Source organism: Camelus bactrianus, chromosome 11, assembly GCF_048773025.1.
Source record: "Camelus bactrianus isolate YW-2024 breed Bactrian camel chromosome 11, ASM4877302v1, whole genome shotgun sequence".
Taxonomy (NCBI): Eukaryota; Metazoa; Chordata; class Mammalia; order Artiodactyla; family Camelidae; genus Camelus; species Camelus bactrianus.
The window spans coordinates 8,943,013-8,970,546 of record NC_133549.1 but is presented as its reverse complement, the minus strand read 5'-3'; the positions used below and the strand labels follow the sequence as shown (position 1 = coordinate 8,970,546).

At 44.2% G+C, this 27,534-nt stretch overlaps 1 protein-coding gene across 3 annotated transcripts in view; it reads left to right on the top strand.

Moving 5' to 3' along the window:
• Positions 1-27,265, top strand: part of DISC1 (DISC1 scaffold protein) — a 314,908-nt gene extending 287,643 nt beyond the window's left edge. The window contains exons 12-14 of one of the 3 annotated variants that reach the window (XR_012509909.1): positions 11,942-12,060; positions 21,922-22,380; positions 23,612-27,265. Coding sequence is in view for 1 of the 3 variants with exons in the window: in XM_074373156.1 (XP_074229257.1) it covers positions 11,942-12,060; positions 21,922-22,060 (258 nt within the window). In the remaining 2 variants the exon portion in view is untranslated. Of the gene's footprint in view, positions 1-11,941; positions 12,061-21,921; positions 22,386-23,611 lie in introns of all 3 variants that reach the window. The other 2 variants (XR_012509908.1, XM_074373156.1) reach the window with 2 other exon arrangements.
• Positions 27,266-27,534: the final 269 nt, after the last annotated feature.

The window sequence follows — 27,534 nt, the reverse complement described above, 5'->3', positions numbered from 1 at the left end:
GCACAAAAAAACATTTAGAAATGCAGAAATGTTTTAATCTAAAATGAACACCGAGGAAAGTTGGCATGTGACTCTGTCCTCCTTGGAGTTTAGTAGTTCTTAGCAGTGGGCAGCTCCCAGGGCGCATCCCCTGAAATGGAAACCCCCCAGCTGGGCTCTGTCTTCATTTGCTCATGCAAAGGGAGCTTAGCGCTGGACGCCGCTCTCTCCAGAATCTGAATCTTCGTTTTAAATAGAGATTATTTAAGTACTTGGTGATACTGCGATCCTTACTTACCAATAGATTTTTCTTCAGAAGTTTCTAGTAGAGTTTGGCCTAATTCAATGCTGGGGGCTCAACCAAAGTGTGCTGAAAGGGGAGGCAGTCCATATTCTCTCGCACGATCATGGAGAAGAAAATAGAGCTTTCCAATGGGGGAGGGTAGAGCTCAGTGGTAGAGTGCGTGCCTAGCATGCGCGAGGCCCTGGGTTCAATCCCCAGCGCCTCCAGTAAGTAAACAAACAAACCTAATTACTTCCCCTCCCGCCCAACACCCCCAAAACAAAATATTTAAATTTTTTTAAAAAAAAGAGAATGCAGCTTTCTAAAGATCGCCCTTCGTGTGACGTAGAAGTCTCAGGCCAATGAACGTTCCAGAATTATCAGGGCATTTCTTCTTCATCAATATTTTTCATTCCGTTAATGGGTCTATTCAGAGCTTGTTTCTCGGCATCTTCTGTGTAATAAGCATGCAGATACTTCAAGAAAATTCATTTCTCATTTTGACCTAAAGACATCTAAATATTTCAGATGTTTCTTTACCACTTACAACATCTGGATGCTTTTAAAAGAAATGCTCACTTACTCAGGGTGTAACCATGTAATTTGCATATTTGGATGAATACTTGTATTATGGAGTAGTCAAGATGTACCTTCAGTGTCTTAATTTGTGCCTCTCCGCTGGTTGGCGTTACCTAATGACTGCAGGACTCAGCACTTCCGTGAAAACACGAATACTTAGAAAACTCTATTTCAAATAGATGTGAAAGACATTCTTTGTGGCGTGGACAGGAGTTTGAGATAAATATTCTCTATGTGGACAAAAAAAAAAAAAAAGAAAGAAAGAAAACCATATAGCATTTCTGGAATGTATTTGCCAAGCAAATATTTTGGAAAACAGCCCAAAGGAATGTATTTAAGGCTGTGATTTTAATACCGAACTAAGGAAATGCTTTAATGCCTCAGCTAAGCCCACGGATGGTGGTAATCACATCTGGTTTACTTCAGGCTGTAGGAGAGGGAATGAAACTTAGCAACAGAACAGCAGGAGGCTCAAGTCGCAGCACTTTTGGTTCCTAAGTAGGTATGTGTGTGCCGTGCAGGGTTTTAAATCAATTTTTGTGCTGAAGTACTGTGGGGGCTCAGCCATCCATCAATGCAGATGGCTTGACAGCCGTGAGGGGAGATGCTCTGTCACCTGTCCTTTCTTTATGGTGTAGCCTGTGACTTTCACTGCAGGAATTAAATATTTTTATGGATAGACGGCTATTGTTGATGCCGTATTACGTGGCCAAGCAAAACAGGGATCTGAGTAAGCTGGTTGGGTTATAGCGAAGAATGGTCTATCCAAGACGGGACCTCCCTCTGCACCAACGATCCTAGCAAGGGTGGGGACAATTGATGACTTTAAACAGAGCACCCAGCACAGTGCATTTCCCACGTGGAGGGTGGCCCTCATAGGTACGTGGATTTCCTCAGATTAATTTTTAAATCATAGCGATACCCCTGACTTCAGCTGTGACATTTTTCTTGTTCTGCTACTTGATACCATTTCAGACATCACACTGCCTCTCCCTCTAGAACTACTTCTGACGGCATTTTAAAACATCAACTCTTTCGATATTCTTGACCCAGTGACTTCACCCAAGGTGGAGCCTGTCTGCTCCAATCTGTGGCAGATCACCACTGATGAATAGTATCTCTGAAAATGAATGTGTGACCGAGCAGGACCCTGGGGGGCCTTCCCCGGACAGACCCCTCCCCCATGTCCTCTGCTGCAGCCCCTCTCTGAAGCACCCAGATCATAGTATCTCATGTGTATTTCCTGAGTTTTTCAGATGCTAAAAACCACCACCAAAGGGAAGAAATTAACTATTCGATGATCATGAGCACATGGCCCCCAGACCTTCTGGCGCCTGGGGGTTGATGGTGTTGACTCCCTGTTCCTTCTTCATCAACCGGTCAGAGAATCATGCACGAGCTGATCATGGTACCCTCTGACCCCCAGCCCTTACCTGCCTTTAAATATGCTTTGCTGAAACTCTTCAAGGAGTTCGGGATTTTCTTGGGCATGAGCCACCCTGTCCTCCTTGCTCGGCGCTGCAGTAAACCTTTCTCTGCTCCAAGCTCTGATGTTTCAGTTTCTCTGGCCTCATGTGCATAGGGCACACGAACTTGCCTTCAGTAACATATGCTCTATTAGGTGTGGTGGTCTTTTGTAAGTAGAGCTGGCAGGTATAGCTGTACCTAACTAATAATTTAACCTAAACAGTTTCTATTCCGAACACTTTTTCTATTCAGGAAAATATAGACAGACAGATACATACATACATACATACATACATCTATCTGATTTCCTCATCACTCTAGATAAGGCCAGAGGAGGCATTGTTACCAGAAACTTGCTCTTATCAGAACAATTATTATTATTATTATGTATTATATCCCTACCCTTTCAATATGAGCTCTAGCTTTAAAACTTTAAATGTTGATATTTTCCAAATTTCATAGGCAAGGCCGTAACTTTCTTTATGAGAAATATCACGAAGTGAAACTGCACAAAGTCCCTGGGGAGCCTGGCCCTGGAGTTGGCGGCTGTGGTTTCCACCAGCGTGTGGGGCAACAGGGATCAGGCTAGCAATGGAATGCATTTTTAGATCCGAGTATAAACTTTTACAGATAAAGCTTTTCAGAAAGTCATTTTAATGAGAAAATCCTGCCCAACCTAGGAAATCCTCTTTTCAGTTCTAAATCACGCCTCCTGGCTTTGGTGAGTAGGACAGAAAGTTGACATCGGCTCTAATGCAACACAGCTGAGCATTTCTGCCCACGCACTCAAGGCTACAGGTTTTGATCATGACGTGAGTTAAGCAAATTATATTTGAAATATCACCCAACCGAGTTAGGGCTACCGAGTCATCCATGTGTGGAGGGACGGGAGGGAAGACTTAGGGCTTTTTTTTTTAGGATTTTTTCCAGCTTTATTGAGGTATAATTAAATAAAACTGCAATATATTACAGGGTACAGTGTGATGATTTGCTCTATGTATGTATTGTGAAAGGATTTCTACCACTGAGTTTATTAACACATCCATCACTCACATATTTACCTTTTTTTTAATTTTACTTAAGTTCTACTCTCTTGGCACATTTCAATTATACAGCACAATGTTATCAACTATAGTCACCCTGTTATACATTAGATCCTCAGATATTACTCATCTTTTAACTGAAGATTTGTACCCTATTACCAGCCTCTCCCAATTTCCCCCCACCCCCCAGTCCATGGCCATCACCATTCTACTCTCTTTTTCTTTCTTTCTTTTTTTATTGAGTTAGTCAGTTTACAATGTTGTGTCAAATTGCAGTGTAGTGCACAACTTTTCAGTTATACGTGAACATACATATATTCATTGTCACATTCTTTTTCACTGTGAGCTACCACAAGGTCTTGTATATATTTCCCTGTGCTATACAGTGTAATCTTGTTTATCTATTCTGCATATGCCTGTCAGTATCTACAAATTTCGAACTCCCAGTCTGTCCCTTCCCACCCCCCTCCCCCTGGCAACCACAAGTTTGTATTCTGTGTCTATGAGTCTATTTCTGTTTTGTATTCTGTTCTTTTTTTTTTCTTCTTCAGATTCCACATATGAGTGATCTCATATGGTATTTTTCCTTCTCTTTCTGGCTTACTTCCCTTAGAATGACATTCTCCATGGACATCTATGTTGCTGCAAATGGCGTTATGTTGTCCGTTTTTATGGCTGAGTAGTATTCCATTGAATAAATATACCACATCTTCTTCATTCAGTCATCTGTTGATGGACATTTAGGCTGTCTCCATGTCTTGGCTATTGTAAATACTGCTGCTATGAACATTGGGGTGCAGGTGTCTTTTTGAAGTAGGGCTCCTTCTGGATATATGCCCAGGAGCGGGATTCCTGGGTCATATGGTAAGTCTATTCCTAGTCTTTTGAGGAATCTCCATACTGTTTTCCACAGTGGCTGCACCAACCTGCATTCCCACCAGCAGTGTAGCAGGGTTCCCTTTTCTCTCCAGCCTCTCCAGCATTTGTCATTTGTGGACTTTGGAATGATGGCCATTCTACTCTCTTTTCCTATGAGTTCGACTTTAAAATTCCACATATAAGTGATACCATGCAGTGTTTGGTATTTTTCTGTATGGTTTACTTCATTTGATGGCTCTTTCTAAGGCCAATAACAGACAGGTTTGGGTGGAAGGGTGGTGGCAGGGACACAGGGCCTGCCGGCTGCCCTGGAAAGGGGAATTATTCCAGGCAAGGCTGTTCTTGGCTGCATGGAGGGAAAGGACCTGTGTTCAGAGAGGTCTTCTACCTGTCTCTGCCTGGTTCTTCATCTTTGGGAGGAAGCCCTGGCTAATGCACTCTGAGCAACAGCATAGCTTCCTCAAGACCAGTGAAACAGAACAGTGTCCATTCCTTTCTTTAACAAATGTGTTTGGAGCATCTTTTGAGAGGTAGGCAGGTTACACTGGAGCTACACGGATGGCAGGACCCCATTCTGCTACTGTCCTGTGGAGGAAACAGGCAAGTCTAGACGTACGGAAGAAGTTCTATGCTTGAGGGAAGTGCGTGATGCTGGAGGAACACCCACAACCCGGATTTGAAGTGATAGGAGATTCGGGGATCCGAAAGTCTGCCTGGAAGAAGTGGGATCTGCAGGGCTTTGCAGAGAACGGAAAGTCTCCGTAACGAGACTCTTTTCCTGGTATGGCTTCTTTCATTCTGGCCCATGGGGGAAATAGTTATTCCTAGGGCTAAATGATGGAGTGGATGTAGAGAAAGGAAAAAAAACCACAATAATTTGAATTGCTGAAGAGACTGCCTCATGGGACAAATTACTGGAGAGTTTTCAAAGACACTTTGAAATGCCAAACAACCTGTACTTCATCCATTCAGAATTGCAAATCCTACAAAACTCCATTTCAGCTAGGAATACCAATGACTTTTTCGTGAACGATGTTTTAATTTTCACGTATCAGTCATGTCAGGTTTCTTTTTTTTTTTTTTTTTGCCACATTTAATTGAACCATAAAAATGGAAGCAAACATTACAAATTTTTTGCTGAGAAGAGCACAGTACAGGAAGAGCTACTGGTCATGGGGATCAGGGAGTGTTCACTGGGAATCTGGAAGGCAATGGAAGCGATGATAGATCAAGGATTTCACGGTCTTATTTAGAAAGAAGAAATTCACGGGCTTTCCCGTGTGACTCACCTGCTGGCCTCCGCTTCCAGCCTTGTGTTGACATGGGGACCAAAGGTCCCTTGCTCACCGCAGCATCCCAGGTTGCCCTGGTTACTGTCATCACCACTTCCGGTTACGTGTATCGAATTCCGCGGGGAGCGGCCCCTCTGGGCGAGGCTGAGCCCTGGGGGAATCAGCCGCCTTGGCGGAGCGCTGCCCGAGGAAGGAGGAGGAGCGCCATCTTCAGGCGCTGTGTGCTTCCCTGATTTCTTTCTGTCCCCACTTTGTGGCCCCTTCACTACCCCCCCCTCCCCGCCGCCGGGGTCAGCCCAACACAATCCCTTTCTGCGTTCCCCTGCTCCCAGTGCGGCGAAGTCAGATCCAGAGGAAAGAGCCGGCTAGTTGTGGGGAGACCTGCGTCTTGGATCCCACCCCACCACTTTCGCCTTGTGTGACCTTCAGCAAGTCATGGGGGCGCTTGGAGACACTTTCCATGGGTGGATAAGGAGGAATTGAACTAGATGGTCCACCTTGGGTTTCCTAAGCCCCCTGCCTGCTCCGATCCTCTGCTGCTCCGTATAGAGATGCTCGGGGAAGGGTTTGTGGCATTCTCAGCAGCCCTGACTGAGACGGTCCTTTGGAAATGCTGGTGTTTGATGTCCTGGGAAACAAGATGGGAAGGAAAATGAGGGGCTGCACTTTCGTGCAGTTACATCCAAGCTAGAGCCTCCTGAGCGGTGCGCCTCTCTTTACAGTTCATTATTTTGGCTTAACGAGAATTGCTGGTGTTTCCAAAGCTCTTCTTTGAAGTTTCCTTTCTGTTAAGACTAACAAGCAAACACCACCCCCTGCCAATAACTCCTATTTCCTTTACTTACTTTTAACTTTCCAGCATGACTTAGATAACATGGATAAAATTAGAGACTGGGGTAGCGTTGATGAGAAAGCCCCCTGTTCTGCTGCCAGGAGAATCTCTGCAGACTAAGCCTAAAACCCACTGGCTTACAAGGGCACACTTGAGAAAAGTGTTCTCAAAGCAAGAGAGAGACCAGTGGTGACGTAGCAGGCTTGATGCTTCCTGCAGAGAGACTCTGCCATCCCATGGGACCGCAGCTTCCACACGCTCAAGTTCCCAGGAGGATGTAATCGTTTAAGCAGGGTGGCGATTTTGTCCTTCATCCCACACAGTGAGTGTGCCCCCAACGTGAGTGTGAGATCCCGAGACAGGAATCCATTTGTCTCTTACCCTCCTGCCTCTTGTAATGGAAGCATCTTGCTGTGCAGGGTCCACTAAAGAGTCATTTCTCCCGAAGTGAGGTCCCATTGGTCGTAATGCAAGCAAATACGTGCCTGCACAATTGACCAGAAGCCAGGGATCTGGGGACAAGTGACCAGCGGCAATGGCCACTCACGGAAAGCCCTGTCTTGTACTTTTCAGCCTCACGGCCACAGTTCCCAGCATAGCTAGGAGCTTCCCATCCTGAGAAAAGTCTGGGCATTAGCATTTTTTACAAGCTTCAAAATCCAGTCCATCCAGGGACCAGTGAGGGTGCACTTCTCACTAGCATTTTGCAATGGTCTTGTCCGTCCAGGTGGGATTCTGCGTAGGGGATACCCATGTATTCATCTGTTTAAGTTACTATGCCTGCATAACAGATCACCCCCAACTTAGGGATTTAAGACAACCATGTATTAGATTCACGGCTCCTTGGGTCAGGAATTTGGACAGGGCACTGTGGGGAGACTCTCTTGGTCCCACAATGTCTGGGTATTCGCTAGATCATGTGAAGGTGGAGCCTGAAATTGTTAAAAGACTCAGTCCCTCCCATACCTGACTGTTGGCAGGGGCTTGAGCTGAGATTCTCAACCAGACTCCTATACCTGGCCTGTCCAGGTGGCCTGGGCTTCCTCACGACATGGAGACTGGGTTCTAGGGCAAGTGAGCTGAGAAGACGTGTCACCTAGTATGATCTAGCTTTGGAAGTCAGGCATGCCACTTCCACAGTGTTCTTTCCATCAGAGGGTCCTTAAAGGCCCATCCAAGTTCAAGGAGGAGAAGTAATAAACTGTTGATGGCAGGGGGGCAAGGTTCCGGAAGGCACTGTTGCTATGGATACACATGCACTTTGTGATGCTCGGGCACCATATGGAAACAGACAAGGAAATTCTGCAGCCCCCCGAAGTGGAGGGTTAACAGGCAGGACCTCAGCAACTTTGTCCCTCTGATACTCATGACTCTGGTCCTGTCCTGCCCTCCGTGGACGGATGGGGTTGCTTCGGACAGAGCAGAATTCTTCGTCAGATTGATAAAACATGTCAATCTGCCTTCTGATCAGCTGGCACTTCCCAGTGTTAGGTCTTAAACTAATTCTATTCCCAAGATTCTGTGAGAGCGCATCACGGTATAAAGCCATAAACCACTCAGAGGATGCTGACCCAAGTCACGGTCAGCATCTTCTCAGATCAACAAGTAGTGGTTGGTGCAGGAGCCCGGGGGAGCATCCGTAACTGGGAGGAGCAGCCCCTTGAGGGAGTGCCAGTAGGATCTGTTACTGATCAGAGAAAATTGAGCTCGCTGAGTTCATTTCCTTCTACCTCTTTGTGCTTTTTAATCTTTAAGAATGTTTTTTTTAAAAATATTCAGGTATATTTCTTCCGTACCTTACCATTATGATTCAAATTAGTGTTCTTAGTAACTTTTTCCTTTATTATTCAGAGAAGTGGAAAATACAACAGAGTACAGAGACAAAAATAAAAATGTGCTGCAATACGGCCCTTCCAAATAATGATTGTTATTAGTTTAGTGCTTTGCCTATTTGCGTATTTCCTCCTCATTAAATATTCTTGTATTAAAATTCCATTAAAGGCTAAATACAAATTGAATACATCAGAACTTAGTTTACTCATCCCCTTTATTGTTGGGCATTTATGTTATTTCTACTTTCTCATAGTTTTAATGCAATTATTTTGCATTACTAAAATATATTTCAAACATACATGATGAAGATTTTTCTATACATATTAAAAATGCTTAATAAAAATCACTTAAATGAAAATACATAAATTTTCTTTTTGATAGATTTCCAGAAGGGGAATATTGGATCATAGGATATAAAAACAATTGAAAGTTTCTGGTCTAAAGTTGCTTTCCCAAATTGATGGAGTTACTATCAATCTGTACATAATTTAAAAAGGAAAACAGGCAGGGATTATGTGTTTGGGGGAACATGTAAAGCCATATTTTAAATGGTTTTCACTCCGCTTTGATTTATATTTGTTTTAGCCTCAAGAGGAGGGTTGAATCATTTGATTCCATCAAAGAATGTTTTAAATTCCTTGGTTCTTCCATGTTCTGATTCTACGCTTTTTTGTCTCTTGCAAGTGTGTTCTCAGTCGTGTGTCTTTTCCCACTCACACTGTTTTTCTCCTTCGTGTATGACTGGTTTTTGCCGCTGTCAGTCATTCTTCTCCAGATGTTCTTTTTCTTGGTGTCTCATTTAGTTCACGCACTATGATGGCATTACTTATTGCTCATTGTCTCAGCTTCCATGTAATTTGTCTGCTCTGTAATTTTGCATCTTCGAATGATGATGTTACCACTTTTAGAATTAGTGTATATGGGATTTTTATATATGTGCTTTTTTTTTTTTTCTCATTGTCACTGCTGTGGTCGATGATGAGCAAACCTTCATGCGTGGTTCACGTGCCTTCTTGTAGAATTGTGTCCATTTGTCCCCCAAATTGTATGTTGCTGTCTCTAGATTTCTCTGGTACATTCATTTATTTGCAGTCTATTAGATTTCTCCAATATTTACTGTAGTTATTTATAGTTCCCATCAGCACTGTTTTCTCCTAATGTACTTGATCATTTGGGATATAAGCTTTAGAGCCCTCTGGAATTAATATGGTGAATGTTAACTTACATAACTGGACTAAATGGCTATTCTTGGACTCCGGTTATAATATTATATAACTCCTGATCTCCAAGGACTTTTAAAATGTCACCACACCTGGGCATTTTGTTGTTTTTGTTGGATGCTAATTGCAGCTTTTGTAGCAACTCTGCAGTTTAGTTTGAATATGTGTCTTAATTGTGTCCCTTAGGCAAAATTATTTTTAGTGGACCTAAGACTTTTTGCTATTTGTTGGTGAAATATTACTTTTCCATTTGGTTAAATTTTAATTCTGAGCTCACTTTTGCTGCTTATGTATTTTATTTATTCGTTTGTTTATTATAATTTTATTGTGATATAACTGACATATAACATTGTGTAAGTTAAAGGTGGGCAGCGTGTTGGTTTGATACATCCCTATGCAACTGATTACCGCTGGAGCTTTAGCTAACACCTCTGTTGACACATACCATTTCTTTTTTGTAGTGAGAACATTTAAACTCTAGTCTCTTTGCATTTTTGAATTATATAATACAGTATAGTATTGTTGGCTGCAATCACCATGCTATGCATTAGATCCAAATCTTACTCATCTTTTAACTGCAATTTTAATATCATTTCTCCAATTCCCGCACCCTCAGCCCCTGGCAACCACCAACCACTCTACTTTGTGTTTCTACCAGTTCAGCTTTTTAAGGTTCCACATAGAACTAGTATCATACAGTATTTGTCTTTCTCTGGCTTATCTCACAAAGCATAATGCTGCCTTTTCCCCTGTTTCCTTTATTCTTAGAGTCTCTATTTTCTTTCCTTATTTTCTGGACCTTGTGTATTCTTTTCTTTTTAAAAATCCATGCCAAGGATCACACTGAGGGCCCGGGATGAATGAATCACCCAGGGCCCCTGCCCCCAAGGAGCTTACAGTCTCTTGTGAGAAACTGACATACATCAGAATCTATGCTACAGGTGGAAACACTGTTTGGGGGCCTTGAAGGAAAGGAAGAGGGGGCACAGGCAGGAAGAACAGTGTGATGGAAGGCAATGAGGGTCGGATCAGTTGGCACAGTCGGGTTGCAGAGAAGGGGGCGGAGGGGACCAAATGAAGGATGGGCCTAGTGCCATGTTGTGGAAGGGCAGAGTTTTCATCTCTGCTCTGTGGTGGTTTTGTTACCGAGTCCAAACTCTTTCTGCTCACCACACAACTGACCAATAAATCAGGAGATGAGGTGTTGGAGCAAGGAATAATGACTTTATTCAGAAAGCCAGCAGACTGAGAAGATGGGGGACTAATGTCCTGGAGAACCAGCTTCCCCAAGTCAGAATTCAGGCTCGTTTTATACTAAAAGGGGAGGGGGTGTGGTTGGTTGTTGCAAACTTCTTGGTGTCTAATCCTTTGTTCTTGCAGCTGTCCACCTAGGTCAGGTCATGGTGCCCCCATAAACCTCCAACAAGACAAATGTTATTTTCTATTCTGCAACTTTTTATCTTTATATGAATGGGAAAGTGTTATACCCTTAAAGGTCAGAGCCTTGAGAATGGGCTCTCCTGCCTATTTCAGGCTCTAGGCAACATTCTTTTACAAAAGGTGCAGAGCCAGCATGACTCAGCAAGGGAAACAGAGCACAGGGTTAGAGCTAAAGAAACAGATCTAATATGGAGTCAGATTTGTTCTTTTCTGTTACAGTTCTGTGCAGGTGCAAAGGGTCTTGGGTCTGACTGGGTCTGAGGGCTCTTGGCTGGTTCATGTGTGGGATGGAAGTATGAAGGGGAAACACTTGAGAAGGAGGGAGCTCTGAGAAGCGGCTGTTCATTCATTCATAGAACCAACGAATGCCATGTGCCCACCATGTGTCTGACATTGCGCCAGGAGCTCTGGCCCCAGCCCGAGCAAGACATCATCGTCCAGACTCATACAGGGCTTGGCATCCATTGTCCTTGCTCTTCTGGGGATATGGTCCAGCAAGGGAGAGAGAAAATTAATACCATTGCTGGCGGTGGCAGGGGCTGTGCATATAATACACAGCTATGGCACTGAAAGTCTCCTTAATATTCTTGCTTTCAGGGGCTGTGAGCAGCATGGAAACACATGTTCAGTGCCCTATTAGACCCCTGACCCCCACAAAGGAACATCTTTTGTTCTTACAGGTCAGCCCAGTTGCTCCTGTGACTTGCCCAGTCCCTCTTTCGTTAGAATTCCTGTTATATTGTGAGTTTCCTCGGGGATACAGCTTAAACACTCAGGCTTCCCCTTTATGAACCCATTTTAGGAGTTGATATACTGGAAATGTCTCTTTGAAATGACCAGATATGGGAGGTAAACTGTGCAGCTACATAGACACAGTTTCTCATTCGGTCATAACCTGAAACCTGTTCGTGTCCTCTCAAGGATGACCTCCAGAAAAGACGAAGGTTCTGGCACAATTTGAATGGGGTGCAGAAGCTGGTGGAACTCTGCAGGGAAATCTTCCCCTTGTGGACCCCTGGGTCAGTTACAGATGTGCTCATGGCCCTGAAAAAATCTGTCACTTACACACGATCTTTTTCTTTTTCTCTGGCCAGGACTCCTACATCCTTTCTGCAGAACTTGGAGAAAAATGCGAAGCCATAGGCAAGAAGTTATTGTACCTAGACGATCAGCTTCACACAGCGATCCACAGTCACGATGAAGACCTCATTCATATCCTTTTTAATCTGGCAGATTAAGCACCTGTTTTAGGTTATTTTGTAAAAGAAAGTCTTAAAAAAAATCCCTTCCCCATGCCTCTGCAGGTGGAAGCAAATAGATGCTGCTACTATTTATAGATCAGCCTACCTCTGATTTCTGAGATTATCCAGTTCACAATGTCTTCTCTCCAGTTCTTGATAGTCAACATATGTGATGATTAACTGATCTGACAACTAAAAATATCAGTGAGTTCCAGACATGCACACAGTGAAGCCAAAGAAAATGAAGTTTTCATAGGATGTGAACTGGATGTGCAGGGTTCAAAGGGTCATGGGTCTGACTGGCTCAGTTTCCTAGGGGCTTTCGTAATATCGAGAAACCCAAGTCCAGCTTCGGTTTTCTTTACCTTACAATTCCGCCATGTAATGGGCAGAAAAATAGCACAACTAACAGGACTTTGGATCGCTCCTTTCCAGTTTTTTCTTGTACAAGACTGGATGCACTTGATGTCACACCTGCAAGTACGTTCATCAACAAAACTGGTTGCCAGTGGGCAAGCTGTCACGGGACTCGACTGGCTTAGGTGTGGGTTCGCGTGGAGCCCTGGACCTCCTGCTGGTCTGTGGGTGCAGTCAGTTTGCCTCCGGGTAGCTCTTCTGAGGACAGATGAGTGGGCACAGGATGGATAAAGGGATACACAGCCCCGTCCTATATCTTTTAGTTATTTAATCACAAGTTTTAAAAATTAAATAAAATTATTATTATTTTTTTAATTGAAGTACAGTTGATTTACTATGTTGTATTAGTTTCCGGAATACAGCATAGTGATCCAGTTATACATACGTACATATTCTTTTCCATACTCGCTCTCTTTATAGGTTGCATACAAGCCACTGAATGTGTCTAAAAAATGACATAAATGGGGGGATGGGAAGTGGGGAGGGATAGGTTAGGAGTTTGGGATTAATAGACACACATTACTGTATGTAAAATAGATAAACAACAAGGGCCTGCTGCATAGCACAGGGAACTAGATTCAATTTCTTGTAATGAGCCATAATGGAAAAGGACCTGGAAAAATATATACATTTGTATGTGTACCTATAACTGAGTCGCTTTGTGTACACCTGAAACTAACATTGTAAATCAACTACACTTCAATAAAAAGTAAGAATAAAAAATGACACAAATGAACTTCATTCCAAAACAGAAGGAGACTCACAGATAGACAGAAAAAAACCTTCTGGTTACCAGAAGGGCAGGGGGGAGGGAGGGAGAACCTGGGAGTGTGGGATTGGCAGATACTAACTACTGTATACAGAGCAGATAAACAGCAAGGTCCTGCTGTAGAGCACAGAGAGTGTTTTCAATGGCTCGGCGTAACCTGTAGTCACAAGCTGACACTCCTCTAGATGAAAGAACTTCTCTGTTCGCATCCTACCCAGTAGTATGACTTTTATTAGAGGTATTTGTGAGAAACGCAGCTGTTTTGGATTTGGCTTCTTGTTGCTGTCTTACTTTCCAAAAGACCAGTTCTTACCATACTTTATCTTATGTGTGTGTGTGTGTGTGTGTGTGTAAGTCTGTGTATTTTTAATAGCTCTGAATGGTCAAGGATGAATCTTAACCACAAGTATTCAGATCTGCAGTTTAATGACAGATTCAATGCTATGTTTCCTTCCTCTTTATAACCTTAAATCTTTCACCTTGCTTATTAAACTTAGCAGGAAATTTCTTCAGCTTAATCCGTGATTGTTGCCACATTACTCAAGGTAGACTTTTAAAAGCAGATCTTCTGTTTTCCATAACTTCCTGCCTCCTATGAACTAATGTTTAAGCTCTTATTAGAAGGTCGGCCAAAGAAACAGTAGAGGCAATTCTGTTTTGTGCTTTTGTGTACTCCACATTCATGGAGCGCAGATCTGAGCAGTTATCAGGGGGCGTGGCCTCCGGCAGACGGCAAGTGACTATCTGTGGCTGGCGCCTGGGAGCAGCGCCAGGCAGAGAGCCAGTGCGTTTGGAGGGCTTTCTGGCCCCACCCCGGCAGGTGGGCTTGTTTCCCGTGGGAAACACCCCGGGCTTGTGGTGGGCTCCGGTAGCAGGTCGGAGGTTGTGTTAGTCCCTTGTTTAGCAATTTTCCAGAAGGTTAGTTTCATTCTAGAGAATTTTTTTTTTCTTGAGTAGATTTGGGTTGTGGGGAGGAGGCTGAGAGGGGACAGAGCTGTGCGTAAGTAAGACCTTTTTAGTTTTCTCACAGCCAATCCAAGCCAGATTCAGTAGCCGTGGAATCACGGACAACTGATAAAGCCACTCTAAGCATCAACTTCCTCATCCGTACAATTCAGATAATACCACGTACCTCTAAGGTTTTCATGAGGACTAAACGAGACTATGTTCAGAAAGTATGTTTAACGCAGTTCTTATATACGGTCAAGTGCTTGGTTTTAGGTAGAAAATCATTCTTAAAGTCTTTGTCACAAGCTGATCTACATCTCATTTTTATATGAGGTTTCAAGATAGGCTGATTCAACTGTTTTGCATAAATGCTTGAAAGAACTGATTGGTAACTACACAATGACTTACATGAAAAGTCAATTGATTCTATTGATTCAAATAAAACTGCTGTTCATAGATAGGGATTATTGTTCCTACTTGACAGTTGACAAAACTGAGGCTTAGAAATGACACAGCTGGTCCAAAGTCATTTCTGGGGAATGGTGGAATCTTCCAGCCACCCCATCCCCTGGCCCTTCTTGGCCACACAGGAAGCAGCTATGCCTCTAAGTAGATGGACAAGCCTGTTCTGCGGAACATGCGGAACGTACATAAAATTTTACTATGAAAATTTTAAGCTGTAATAAAAGTTGTTGAGTGAAGTTGTTACCCCAAAAAGAGGAAGAGGAAAGACCCCAGTTCCTGTCTTACCTGAAAGATAAGAATTCAGATGCGAGACAGAAGTGCTGTGTAGCAAAAGATTTGAAAGGATTTATTAGCAAAGGGAAAGGACACCCCAGGAACAGGAGGTGGGCTGATCCCAGGGCACACAGCAGCGGGCTTGGTTTGCCCCCTCCTCTCACACCCTCGCTTAGAGGTGGGCTCTTGATTGACGGACGGCTCTCGCCCCTGGAGTTCTTAGTCATGCTTGTCCCCCTTTCCCCATGTCCTTGCCCATGATGCACACAGGAAAGCCCATGGTGGGGGGCGGCGCTAAACCACAGTGTTAATTACACTACAGTGAGCGCTGGGTCATGTCTGGTTAGGTCCTTGTTGCTACTTCACAGTTGCGGCTGCCGAGTTCTAACTGGTTTCTTGCTGGCGCTCATTTAGAGGAGGTAAAGCCCCTTTATGCCAGAGGCAGGCACACCGCCGTCTTCCAGACCACCCCCCTTCTCCCCATCTTTCTGTCTGGTGCCCCCACTTATCTAACTACCTAACAAAGCTACGTTTTTGTGAGACTTTTGCTCATCCTTGCTGGGGAAAGTGGAGACACAGAGGGACTGTGCCAAACCAAGATTGGGAAACACAAGCTTAGGTAGTGAAGTCACCCACTCCCCTCAAATAAAATCTACACCACAACATAGATTTCAACCCCGACTTTCCTCTGAAACCCTGGCTTTGTTGGGTGTCAGGGATTGCAGGTAAATACGCAGAAGGCATCTTTGAATTCATAAGAAGCGGTGCTTGGATTTGAGTGGAACGTGATGCCCTAAGATAGAAAGACATCTTTACTCTGCGGAGGCTTCTTACACAAACCAAAGCGCTCGTTTCAAATTAGAACTGATCTGGAGATTCAAAGGGGCTGCTGGAATCCTCCAGCCAAACTCCGACTGTTTTGTGTTCCCATTTTTGATCAAAGAGACAAAGCTGAGTCTGAATGAAAGAAACAGCTCGCTGTCAACAACGCAGAAGCATTTCCCAGCAAGGGTAATATTTTTGTTTGATTCCATTAAGTGCTCGGCCAGAGCCGCCCATGCATTAGATGCGGGATGCATCTGATTAACCTGAGTCCACGTCGGACGTCCAGGTTCAGAAGTTTCAAGTCTTGGGTGCTATGGACGCTCGTTCCCTGTGTGGCAGGCAGGGAACTTTGCATAAGGCATGTGCATGAGAAAGCACGGTTAGTGTAGTATCAGCAGAGGGTGGGCCAGTCGCCAGCAGTGGAGTTGTTTTCAAACAGACCCTCCGGGTACCCTGACTTAACATCAGAGCCACAGGCAGCCTGCTGGGGGTCTCCTGCTTTTATGGAGAAGACCCTGGGTTGACAGATCGGAGAAGGGGGAGGAGACAGGGCTGGTCTCTTCATTGTCTTGACAGGCTCAGTGAATTACACGTAGCGCGACCAAACAGTGACACCAGCCCTTCAGCCGCCGCGGCGCCCAGCATCTAAGAGTCTGCACCATTAATTGGAAAAGCCAGCCTCCCAGAGGTGACACGCCTGGTGTCTGAGGCGAGGAGGGGAGGTGTGACTGCACTGCCACTCAAGCCAGGGTTTCCAGGAGCGCTAGCCCGAGTCTCTAGTACAATTTCACAGCCATTTGGGGTCCTAATTAGCAGGTAGGTTTTGAAAAACATGTTGAGGGTGTGGAATGGCTCCTCCACGTTTGAAACACTTGAAGCGCAAACCATCTGAGTTCGGCGGATTTTTATTTTTTTCACAGAGATTTTGCTTACTTTTTCTCCTTCAGCTTCTACAATGCACTTTCAAAAGAACAGAAGTGCGCCCGGGACTGGGACACTGCTCGAATATTTCAGACCCCACAGGGTAGTTCTGCCTGCCTCTGAGTCACAGAAGAGATGGGGACAGACTGATTCTATCTGTGGCTCTATTTACATCCCCGTCTGGGAAAGCCTCCTGGAATTCTCTTCTCTTTCCTTATTTGGGATGCGTGGTGCCCAGTCAGTTCGTTTTGGTGGTACCCGATGGCTGCAAATAGCCTGAATACATCCAGGCGCAGCACACACACCACATCATCCCCTTAAAGGGCATTTTCAGATGTGCAGCTTAAGGAGACAAAGGTAATGAGAGTTTGGGGAACTTGCTCTGTCTCCTTGGAAATGCTTTCTGCTTCTAGAGCTAAAAAGCTGAAAAACACGGGGCTCCATGTGTGTTATAGATGAGAAGATGGGGACCCTAGGAGTTTGCTGTTAAGCATTGTGTATGCTGGGCTGATGCGCTTCTGGTGTCCAGGGCCACCCTCGGGCCCCCACCCATGGAAGTGGGGCGGGAAGAGGAGGAGTTGGCGCACTGTAATGCGGGGGGAAGAGGGAGCCTAGGAGAGCGTGTGCTCACCGCCATCACATCCACTGAAGCAGGGCGTGTGTGGGCGAGAATTTGCTCTTTGCTCTTCAGCAATTGTGTTCCTCACCTTTGGCTGTTCCACGAAGGAGAATTCCCAGCACTGTGGCAGTGGTGGCTGCAGAGGAATCCCTGTTGATAAGAAGAAAGAATCTAGCAAATGAAAAGCTGTTTCCAAGGATGTATTGTTGTTTCTTTTTGAAGCAAACTAGGTCAGACAAATGAAGACCTATTTTTGACTAAAACAATCTGCCTGGAATCTCCATTGGCAGGAAAACATTCAATTGCTTTTTGCTTGTTTTTTTTTTTTTTTAATTGAAGTATAGTCAGTTTACAATGTTGTGTTAATTTCTGGTGCACAGCATAGTGATTCAGTTATACACACATATATTTCTTTTCATAGTCTTTTTCATTATAGGTTATTACAAGGAATTGAATACAGTTCCCTGTGCTCTACAGTAGGACATTGTTTATCTGTTTTATAACACTCCACTGACACCATTGGACAGATCTTCGATTGTTTTTATATATAAACAAAAGACCCCCTTGAAAGCATTTGAGGACCTTTGCACACGACTGCCCTAAAGGACAAGACTGCCTCGCCACCGGAAGACATCTGTGGAACATGTTTCCCTTCACTCATTGCAAACACAAATCTGCACAACTTTGCTATCAAGAAGTTATGCACTTACCGAATACATGTGTAGTCTATCTCAAGGTAGTAAGGAATGGTCTTTCGTTCCAAAAGTGTTTTTAAAGACATTGGCACGCCCATCCTGGTGCCACTGTTGTAATTAATGTGCTAATTTTCGTAGATGCCACAGATGTCTGGTGGCATATCTGTTACAGGAGAACTGTATACATACTTAGCTAGAGAGGGTTCGATGGAGAGACATTCTAAGAATCATTTAACTCGTTTGAGACCTGTTTTGCACGTAGATGTAGTGAACCTCTCTGTCATATATACATAAATTCCAGTGCTGGAGTTTTACTTTATTTGTTCAGCACTTTGACAAAAATCAAGGTCAAATATATCCATTGGCTTTGACCATGAGCTTGTTGGACAGCAAGGAGAAAATCTGATCTAGTCCTACTCTACCTCTTAGTAGCCTTAAGATTTTAGTGAGATGTATCAAAGAGATAGTTTATTTTTCTGTAAGTCAGTGAGAAAATATTGCAAAAAAGGTTTTCAGCATAACCTCCAAGGGCACGTCTGTAGCCTGGACCGCTCCTGACCTTCACACTCACATCCACTTCCTACTCAGCACCTCCACTTGGCTGACAAATGGGCTTTTCCAACTTAACGTGTCCAAAATCCAATTCCTCCCCCTTCCCGCCCCGAAAACCAGACTCATTCCCAAGTCTCCTCCTTTTTGATAAACTGCAAGTCTTTTCCCAGTTCATGGCTTAGAGAGAAATCTGAGAGCCACTCTTGATGCCCCTTCCTTCTTCCAACATTCTAGACCGAGTCCACTACCGTGTGCTGTTGGCTCTGTCTTCAAAAAACACCCAGAATCTGACCACCTCGTGGCATCTCCACTGCCTCCAAACTATCATCTTTTTTTGCCTCCTCTTATTTCCATATTTCTGCCCTCGCACCTTTTACTCTATTAAGGATTAAAGCAGCCAGAGTGATCATGACCCTCCCCTGCTCCAAACCCTCCCATGGCTCCCGACTCCCGATCTAGCCACGTGCCCACGTGTGTTCATTTTCCGCTCACGCAGGTCAGCGCCAGGATGGCGGTGACTTTGTTCCTTTCACTCCCATAGTTCCCGCCTCCAGACGGTGTCTGAGCACACAGTAGGAGCTCTGGATATGCCTGAATATCTGAACAAAGTGAAGGGAAGAATGAGGAACTCTGGCTACACTTTTATTTGCCCAGATGCTTACTGGGGAAATATTTCCAGTGTGGTTTTTTGTTTTTGTTTTTGTTTTTTTTTTTTTTGGTAAACACATTGATTTAAATATGAAAGTATGAAAGGACGCACATCCACCGTGAATATTACAGAAGTATGGGGGGAGAAAAAGGAACTCTATCTCCCTCCCAGTACCAGTATCTAGAAGTCCACCTCTGTGTCCTCCTAAGGTGCCTTCTAGCCAGAAATGGCTTATCTCTGTAGTCTTTTTCTTTCTTTCTTTTTTTTTTTTTTTTTGGCAAAATTAGGATCATTGCACACAAATTGTTCTGCAGCTTGCTTCCCCCCCCCTCCACTCCACATTTTCTCCTGGACTCCCTTTTGTATAAGTACATTCAGAATGTTTTGGAACTCACATGTAGTATGGAATCATACAGGCGAATTGATTAGAGAGAGGTAGTTGTAAATAAAAACATGATTTTAATCATTTTGATGAGTATGACTCCATAGGCTCACTAAATTGAGGTTTCCAGGATTTCTGATGTCTAGCCCTGCTTAGACAGAACCGGAGCTGTTTGCTACCTCTGCTGCATCAGCAAATAAACCTTAAATCTCGTGGTGCCTCACAAAAAGCTTTATAATCTCACAAGAAAAAAAAAAATGTTTTTAACCCCAGCCCCGTGCAGAAGGCATGCGAATCTGCATTTTGTAAGTGAGACAATTAAAGCATGAAGTGACTGGCCGGCTTCCCCCAGCTGGTGGTGAGACCCTCTACTCCCCGCCCTCTCACTCCTCCCTGTGCCCGTGGAGATTGACATTTGAGGGGCTGATGTTACCTTAGATGATAATTTAGTCATTTTCTCTTGTGGCTTCTCTCTCACTCTCTTTTCTAAAACGTTTTCAGTGTGTTCTGCCCATAGAAGAAATTTTATGCATTCTTTTAAGAATTCTTTAAGAAGCATCTCGTTTTGGTTCAGTGTCTCTCTCGGAAAACCTTTGCTGTCATTGAGCAGATCACAGAGAGGGGCCGGGAGTCCCGGGCTGCGTATCAAAGGTGACGAAGTCTCAGGAGTGTGTTGAGATTCATAAGCCGCTTAAGCTCCTTGCTTACTCTTTGTCAGTGTAGCAGAACTTCGTGATTAATTTGCAGCTTGGTTGTCCGTCTGGGACCACTTATGCTGTTCCTTGTATAAAGTCCTGTGTGTTTTCATAAAAGCTCAGCAAGAGCTGTCCTGAGAAATGGAGGGAAACGAAGCCTTCTCAAAAAGAAAAAAAGAGAAAATGGACAAGTATTGGATACTTCCTTCCCTTACGCCCTTATTCCCCCAAGTTCACGTGCAAGGAGTTAATCATTGTAGTAAATGTGTGTAAATTACGTAATGATGAAATCTGGCGAAGCTTTAAGAGGATGAAAAGCTGCCGAAAGCTTGTCAGGTGGTTCTGCATTTTTGGCTTAGGACAGGTTCATTTGCATAATTCCCAAGATCCTCTGGAGTTCCTTATTTAAAAAAGGAAAAAGGATGCTTTCTTTCGTCATAACCTAAGGCGTCTCTTTCTCTTGACATTGCATTGACATTGTACTTGGATAAAGCAACGCTGGGATCTGTTTGCAGACATCTGGGAACAGTGAGATTTCTGCAAACTACTCTCCCCACAGCTTTCTGTTTTCCCCATGTCTGATCTCGTGATATTCAAATGGTCTGACCTCATGTGGTGATTTACCAGCACTTCAGTGGTGTTAACACACGTCTATGTTTTCTCTTAGTTTCTGTTGGATAAAGTTCAGTCAGTTTACTGATTGAATTAAAAGAATTCAATCCATCTCTCATCCTGTACCTGTCTTAGAACTGTTCGGACTACAGGTACAAAAGGAAAGAACAGAGGGGTCTAACTGGATAGACAGAAAAACCACCATTGGTTAAATGTTCCCCCAGCTTAAACAGCCTTATTTATTCCATATAATTATTTGCTAAGTTCTCTGTGATTGTTTTATCTCTATGTGACATAACTTTACAGATTAAGAAACTAGGAACCCAACAGTTTAGAGAAAAACCAACTAACCAACCCAGAAAAAGCAAGCTCCCTGCACTCCGTCAAATCTTGGGTGCCCTGAATAGCTATTTTGCAAGTACCTGGGAGTATAATACCACGGGTCAGCAGATTAGAATCTGAAGTGGTTTAGAAGTCATTGTTTCATGAGAAAACTGAGGCTGAGAGTGATTTGCACAGGTGACAAGGCAGGTGACTGACCAACAGGGACTGTAACTCCTGACTCTGAGTCTGGACCTATGGCGGCCCCAAACCCTGGATTGCTCCAGGAGGCTCCGATTTCCCGCCGCCTGCCCCTTCCGCAGTCCGAGCACTGGGATGAGACAGTTGCCCTGCCCCCGTGGGGGTTTAGCGGGAATTACCGTCACGCTGACCATACACCTTAGAGCAGCCCGTTTGCCATCTGTCTTGGTCTAAGAGCTGACTCTTCCTTTCCCTTTTGGACGCCTTACTTGAGATAGTTCATGACCCCAGGCCTCGTTGAAATCCCAATCCCTCTTAAAAGACACTTTTGTATTAATATTTAATTCCTACAATTTGGAAGAACTTGAAAGTGCAATTAGACAGCCGGGCCCATCTGTTGCCAGCAGGCACGTGGCTCCTACCAGGCCCCTCGGAGGCTGCAGGGGCCGCCCGTCACCTTCACATGTGTTCCTTAACAATATGTGCACAGTCTCTCAAGAGGGAGCTCCAGATGGTGAAGGAGACTCTGCAGGCCATGATCCTGCAGCTCCAGCCGGCAAAGGAGGTGGGAGAGAGGGAGCCCGCTGCTTCCTGTGTGACAGCTGGCATCCAGGAGTCACAGGCCTGAGGCGTGACAGGATGGGGGAAGGAGGGTGAGTGACCACGTCATCGACACGGGTGCTCAGGGGGCCTCTTCCGCCTCCGCTGCAAAGCCGATGTGATGGACCAGTGATGGAGACGCGGAGCCCGGATGTCGCCCAGGAGGAAGGTGGTCCACATTCGCTGTCCTGGGACTGAGATCAGGGAGCCAGTTGGAATAAGGCGGGGCAGTGATCTGCTGATTCCCTTCTAAATGCCAGTCAAGGGGCACCTTGACTGTGTCACTAACAGGAGCGTCCCACACCGGACTTGAAAAGTCTTTTCCTTTCAGTCCCCGTCAGGCAGAAGGTGGGGTGAGTTCTGCTAGAAAAATGTCCCTTTTCCTGTACCATCTTGCTTTCTGCCGCAATTAAAGCATCTCCTGATTTAAGAAGCTCTAAGAAAGAAACCAAACATGTGTACCTGTTACATTTTCCTTCCAGGCACAGGATATAAGGGAGCTAATTAACCTGAGTCTGGACTGAGCGGTTTTTCTCCTTCCTTCCCCTGCAATTCTCTGTAATCTCAGAAGAATCAAGATGAAAACTGAAAGATTTTTTTTTTTTTAAAGTAACAGCCTCTCATGGGCAGCCTTGCGGTTCTTCTGTGGTGACAATGCCTGTCTCCCCAGCATGGGGCCCCTGAAAATTCATCAGGAAATTCTGAAATCCACCTACAATGAGAGCAGGAAGGGAGGAGGGGGCAGGAATGGGTCAGGTGATGTATTTAAACTTTCGAGCCTCTCCTGTTTCCCTCCTGAACTGGTTTCACTCAGTACCAGGCAGGACGTGGAGGTGGAAACCATCAGTGCAGTCTGGTATCCAATGAGGCAGTATAGTTCTCAGCAGTGCGCTACTCAGTAAAGCAGAGCCATACTCAGTAAAGCACTATAGCACTCAGTAAAGCACTGTAGTCCTCAGTAAAGCACTGTAGTACTCAGTAAAGCACTGTAGTACTCAGTAAAGCAGAGCTGTACTCAGTAAACCACTGTAGCACTCAGTAAAGCAGAGCTGTACTCAGTAAGACAGTATACTCAGTGACATGGGGCATCGCAAGCCTGTCCCGGCTCAGGCAGCTGTAAAACAGGCTGAGCACAATTAGGCAGCACTTCCCAAAGTGCACCGAGGAAGGCAGCCTCGAGAGATGCCCCAAAGACCCACAGCGCTCCTGTGGCTCAGGCCCCTTTGGGAAACGTGCCTCGCCATGGTCTCCGCTTGCAGAGCCAGGCGCAATTAGCATGTCAGCCTGTGAGCCCTCCTGATCTTTTCCAGCCGCTAACTTCCCAAGTTTAATGGCTCATAGCTTTTTTTTCACTTCATTTCATTTCATTTCATTTCATAGCACATCAGTCTAGTGTTGTGCAGAGCTGCATTCTCTGGGGGAGTTGTGGTCCGAACGCTGATTTACATCACTTATACATGTGTGTTAGAGACCAAACCCGAACCCTTCGCAGGGTTGAGCTTCATCCCTCCTTGCCGTACTTGGGAAGTGTAATCGACTAATCGGTCTTTTTGCACTTCTGTCTCGTTAATACCCACAGAACAGTGATGCTCCTGTCTTCATTCGGATCCAGGGACACCGAACGATCTCTGTCATTTCCCGAAGTCACACTGGCATTCCTGGGAGGCACCTGCTTCTTTGCTAAGCCTTCTGTGCTGTGTGGCGCTTCCGTCTTCCATCAGAAGATGCCCCTGCTTAAGCCAGCAAGTGACCAGGGTCCAGGGAATGAAGCAAAAGCACAACATGAATTTTCTCATTGTGTTTCTGACAGTTTTCTGCTGAGCATTAAAAAATACACTATACGTATTTTAAGACGTATAATTAGTTTGTTCCAGGAGTGTTTGGTTTTTCAATAATAGAGCAAATGCCTAAATTATTTATAATCATGTCTAAAAAAATATTATGTACAAGTCACATGGCACATGGAATTCTTGAGTCCTTGAATTAATTCCAGTGAAGCAAAATTTGGGACGAGTCAAGACTGTCTCTAATAAATCCCTACTTTGACAAGCGTTGTTTTAACAAGCCCCACAAGACATCTTAACAGTCACTAACCCGAGCGTTTTCTATTACTCAGGTACCATCATGAATAATTCTGATAGGTCATTATGCCTTGAAAATTCTAGAAGCTAATTACTGTCTGAGTGTGCCCCAAATAAGGGGTCTCCAGTGCCTCCAGTGGGCAGTGTGCCCATTTCCTTGTTGAGACCCTGACCCAGGCAGGTGAATGATGCTTTAACTACAAGCTCAGCTCATCCGCAGTCTATGCTGTTGTCAGAGGCAGCCAGGAAGCCTGCCCGAGGCCAGGGTGTTTCCTCTGACCCTCTGACCTTCTCAGGACAAGCCCCTCTTCAGTCACTGTGACCCTAGAAGACCCAGGACTGTACATCTCAAACCCTAGGGCAGTGTCTGCAGGGCAACCTCAAAAGAGATGAGAGCTTGAATCTAAAAGCAGCAAAGCAATAAGGACACAAATCCAAGCTTTCGTGGAGACAATCAAGACCACAAGCAAAGGTGCAGGTGGAGAATGATGGCTTTGGGTCTGAGTCCACTGTGGCCCGTGCGAGAGAACAGATGAGATATTACAGGGTCCTCCGTGCTGAGATGCCGGCATCCAAATGGCCACTCATGCACTTCCTCCAGCCCGACTTAGCGGGGCGTCTTCCGAGTCAGTAACAGTCCTGGTTCCTTCCTACATCCTGAAATTTCAACATCATAATGATCTTCCTCAAATCAAGTTAACGTGTAACGTTGGGAGCTTTTCTTCCTGGGCAGTAGGGCTGGTTTCCCCGCCCCAGGAGCATGGAGAGGCTCACATGGGGGCGCTGGGACTGTCCTAAGACCTTTCTAATCATTATCGCCTTTAATCCTCATTTCAGTCTTACAGGGTGGGTGTTTGTAGTTGGTGAAATTGAGCCTTAGGAGACTGCTAATGTACCCCACAGCACGGAGGTGGAGGGCAGTGGACTGGCAGCGGCATTTGGGGACAGGTAGAATGCTTCTAACTGTGTTCTTCCTAGCGTACTTGTAATGTCTTTTGGGGACTATGAGCCATGGAGCATATTTGCTCGCTTAAGAACACATGTTGGGGGCAGGGGTGTATAGCTCAGTGGTAGAGCACGTGCTTAGCATGCACGAGGTCCTGTGTTCAATCCCCAGTCCCTCCATTAAAAAAAAAAATAAAAAGAACACATGTCCACCTTGGGAATCCTGCCTTGAGAATCAGAGAATCTGAGCCTACCACCCATCACCGTCCTCACCAATCGTTCATTCCCCATCCACCTCAAACGCCATGCCAGGAACAACCACTTACTGCCTGACATCATGCAGATTTTCTTGAAAATCCCCATCCAATTGGTATTTTTCAGAAAGCATTTCAGGAAGCAACATTGTGCCCATTGGTTAATGCCTCCTTGTATAAACGATTTGATACTCATGTTTAATAACCTCACCTTATCTAATCTTTGAATTTTATTATATAATTTATTACTTCATGAAATTTACTTTTCGTTATGTGAAATTAAAACTGTGATCCAAGCCATGGTTGGATATTTAACATTTTTCTTTTGACTTCTAGGATGTGGGTGATAGAAACATTTTTATCACCTTGACTCATCTCATCTTTCTGTTCCAGGACGATTCATTGTACAGTTACTTACATCACACAAAATTTTTCTAATAAAGCAGTGCTAAAAAACTGTGTATGTGTTTACTTTCAGATCTCAACCAGTCAGAAAGCAGTGGAATTTTCTATTCCAGACCCTTTGAGGAAGTTGAAAATAACATTATCACTAAGTGTTCAGAAAGACTCATGTATAACCAATCCACTATCTTCATGTTTTCCAGTCTTTGTACAAAAACAGATTTTCACCAAACTGTAGCCAGCCTTTTTTTTTATTCTGTTTTTTATGCTTAACATTATGGTATTTTCCATTTTTCTACAGAATCGTTATAATCATTGTATCTGTTGCTGCATAATATGCTATCAAATTGATCCACTATCGTTTAGGTATTGCTATGTAAATGGCATTGAGTCTTTCCAATATTTTGCTATTATAGATAAAGCTGCAACCACATCTTCATGCATATGGCCTTTTCTTTCCGTTGAATTATGTCCCTAGGGGAAATTCCCAGGAGTGAGAATGCCGAAATAAAAGGTAAGAGAGAGTGCCACTTTTTTTTTTTGAAGTTTTTATTCTGTCATCACTTATTTCTTCTTTTTTTTTTTTGGCAGGGGCGGGGGATCACTAGGTTTATTTATTTATTTTAATGGAGGTGCTGGGGATTGAACCCAGGACCTCGTGCGTGCTAGGCATGCAGTCTACCCCTGAGCTGTACCCTCCCCCTCCACCCTACTGTGAGTACCACATTTGAAATGGAACATGCATTAGAGAGCAAACTGAAGGTAACAGCCAGCCCCGCAAGCAGCCCCCTCCTCTGCTGGCGGGACTCCCAGCCAGCTAGTGATTGGTTCAGTTGGTTTTTTGGTGTTTCCTCTCACGAATATACCCACGATCACCACATCAGGCAAATCACAGATGCACAGTTTCTACCATTAAAATGAGCAGTGTGGAGCCTGCAGCCCCATTTCACTGATCTCCTTCACTGCTGCTCTTGTTGGTCTGAGGCCACGCTGTTTTGTCTCCAGATAACATGTGCCGAGTCACACAAGGATCCAGGATTTAAAGACCACAAAGTTTTTCCACTTTGCCAGCTGTCTTCTTGAACTTTTGTTTGAACTTTTGCAAAATGAAGATGATAATAATAAAGCCAGCCATTCAAGGGTGTGGAAAAACCCAAAGTCAATGTATAGGAAAGGCTTTTTAAAAATAAAGCAACAGATACAGGCATTTAAAAATGAGGAATCTAAAAAAAAAAAAAAAGAGAAAAAATGACACAAATGAACATATTTACAAAACAGAAACAGACTCACAGACATAGAAAGCAAACTTATGTTACCAAGGGAGAAAAAGGGTTGGGAAGGGATAAATTGGGACCTCAAGATTTGCAGATACTAACTACTATATATAAAATAAATAACAAATTGATACCGTATAGCATAGGGAACTATATTCAATATCTCATAGTAACCTAATAATGAAAAAGAACTTGAAAAGGAATATCTGTATGTATATGTATGACTGAAACACTATGCTGTACACCAGAAATTGACACAACATTGTAAACTGACTGTATATCAATAAAAACTAAATAAAAATTTAAGAAAGGTTTTTAAAGTGAGGAAAGTTTCTAGAGTAGGGAATGAAAAGAATCAGTCCAACAGAGAATGCAACTGGGAATAAGCCTTGTGATGTACATGGCAATTCAAGCGGTTATTTTTGTATAAAAAGGGGTGTTTCACATTTGTGGCTTTGTGCCGCCCTTCATCCCCCGGTTCCCAAGGGGGTCTCAGACACTCAGGAGAACATGAAAGGTTGAAACAGAGAGTGCTTTGAGTAACTT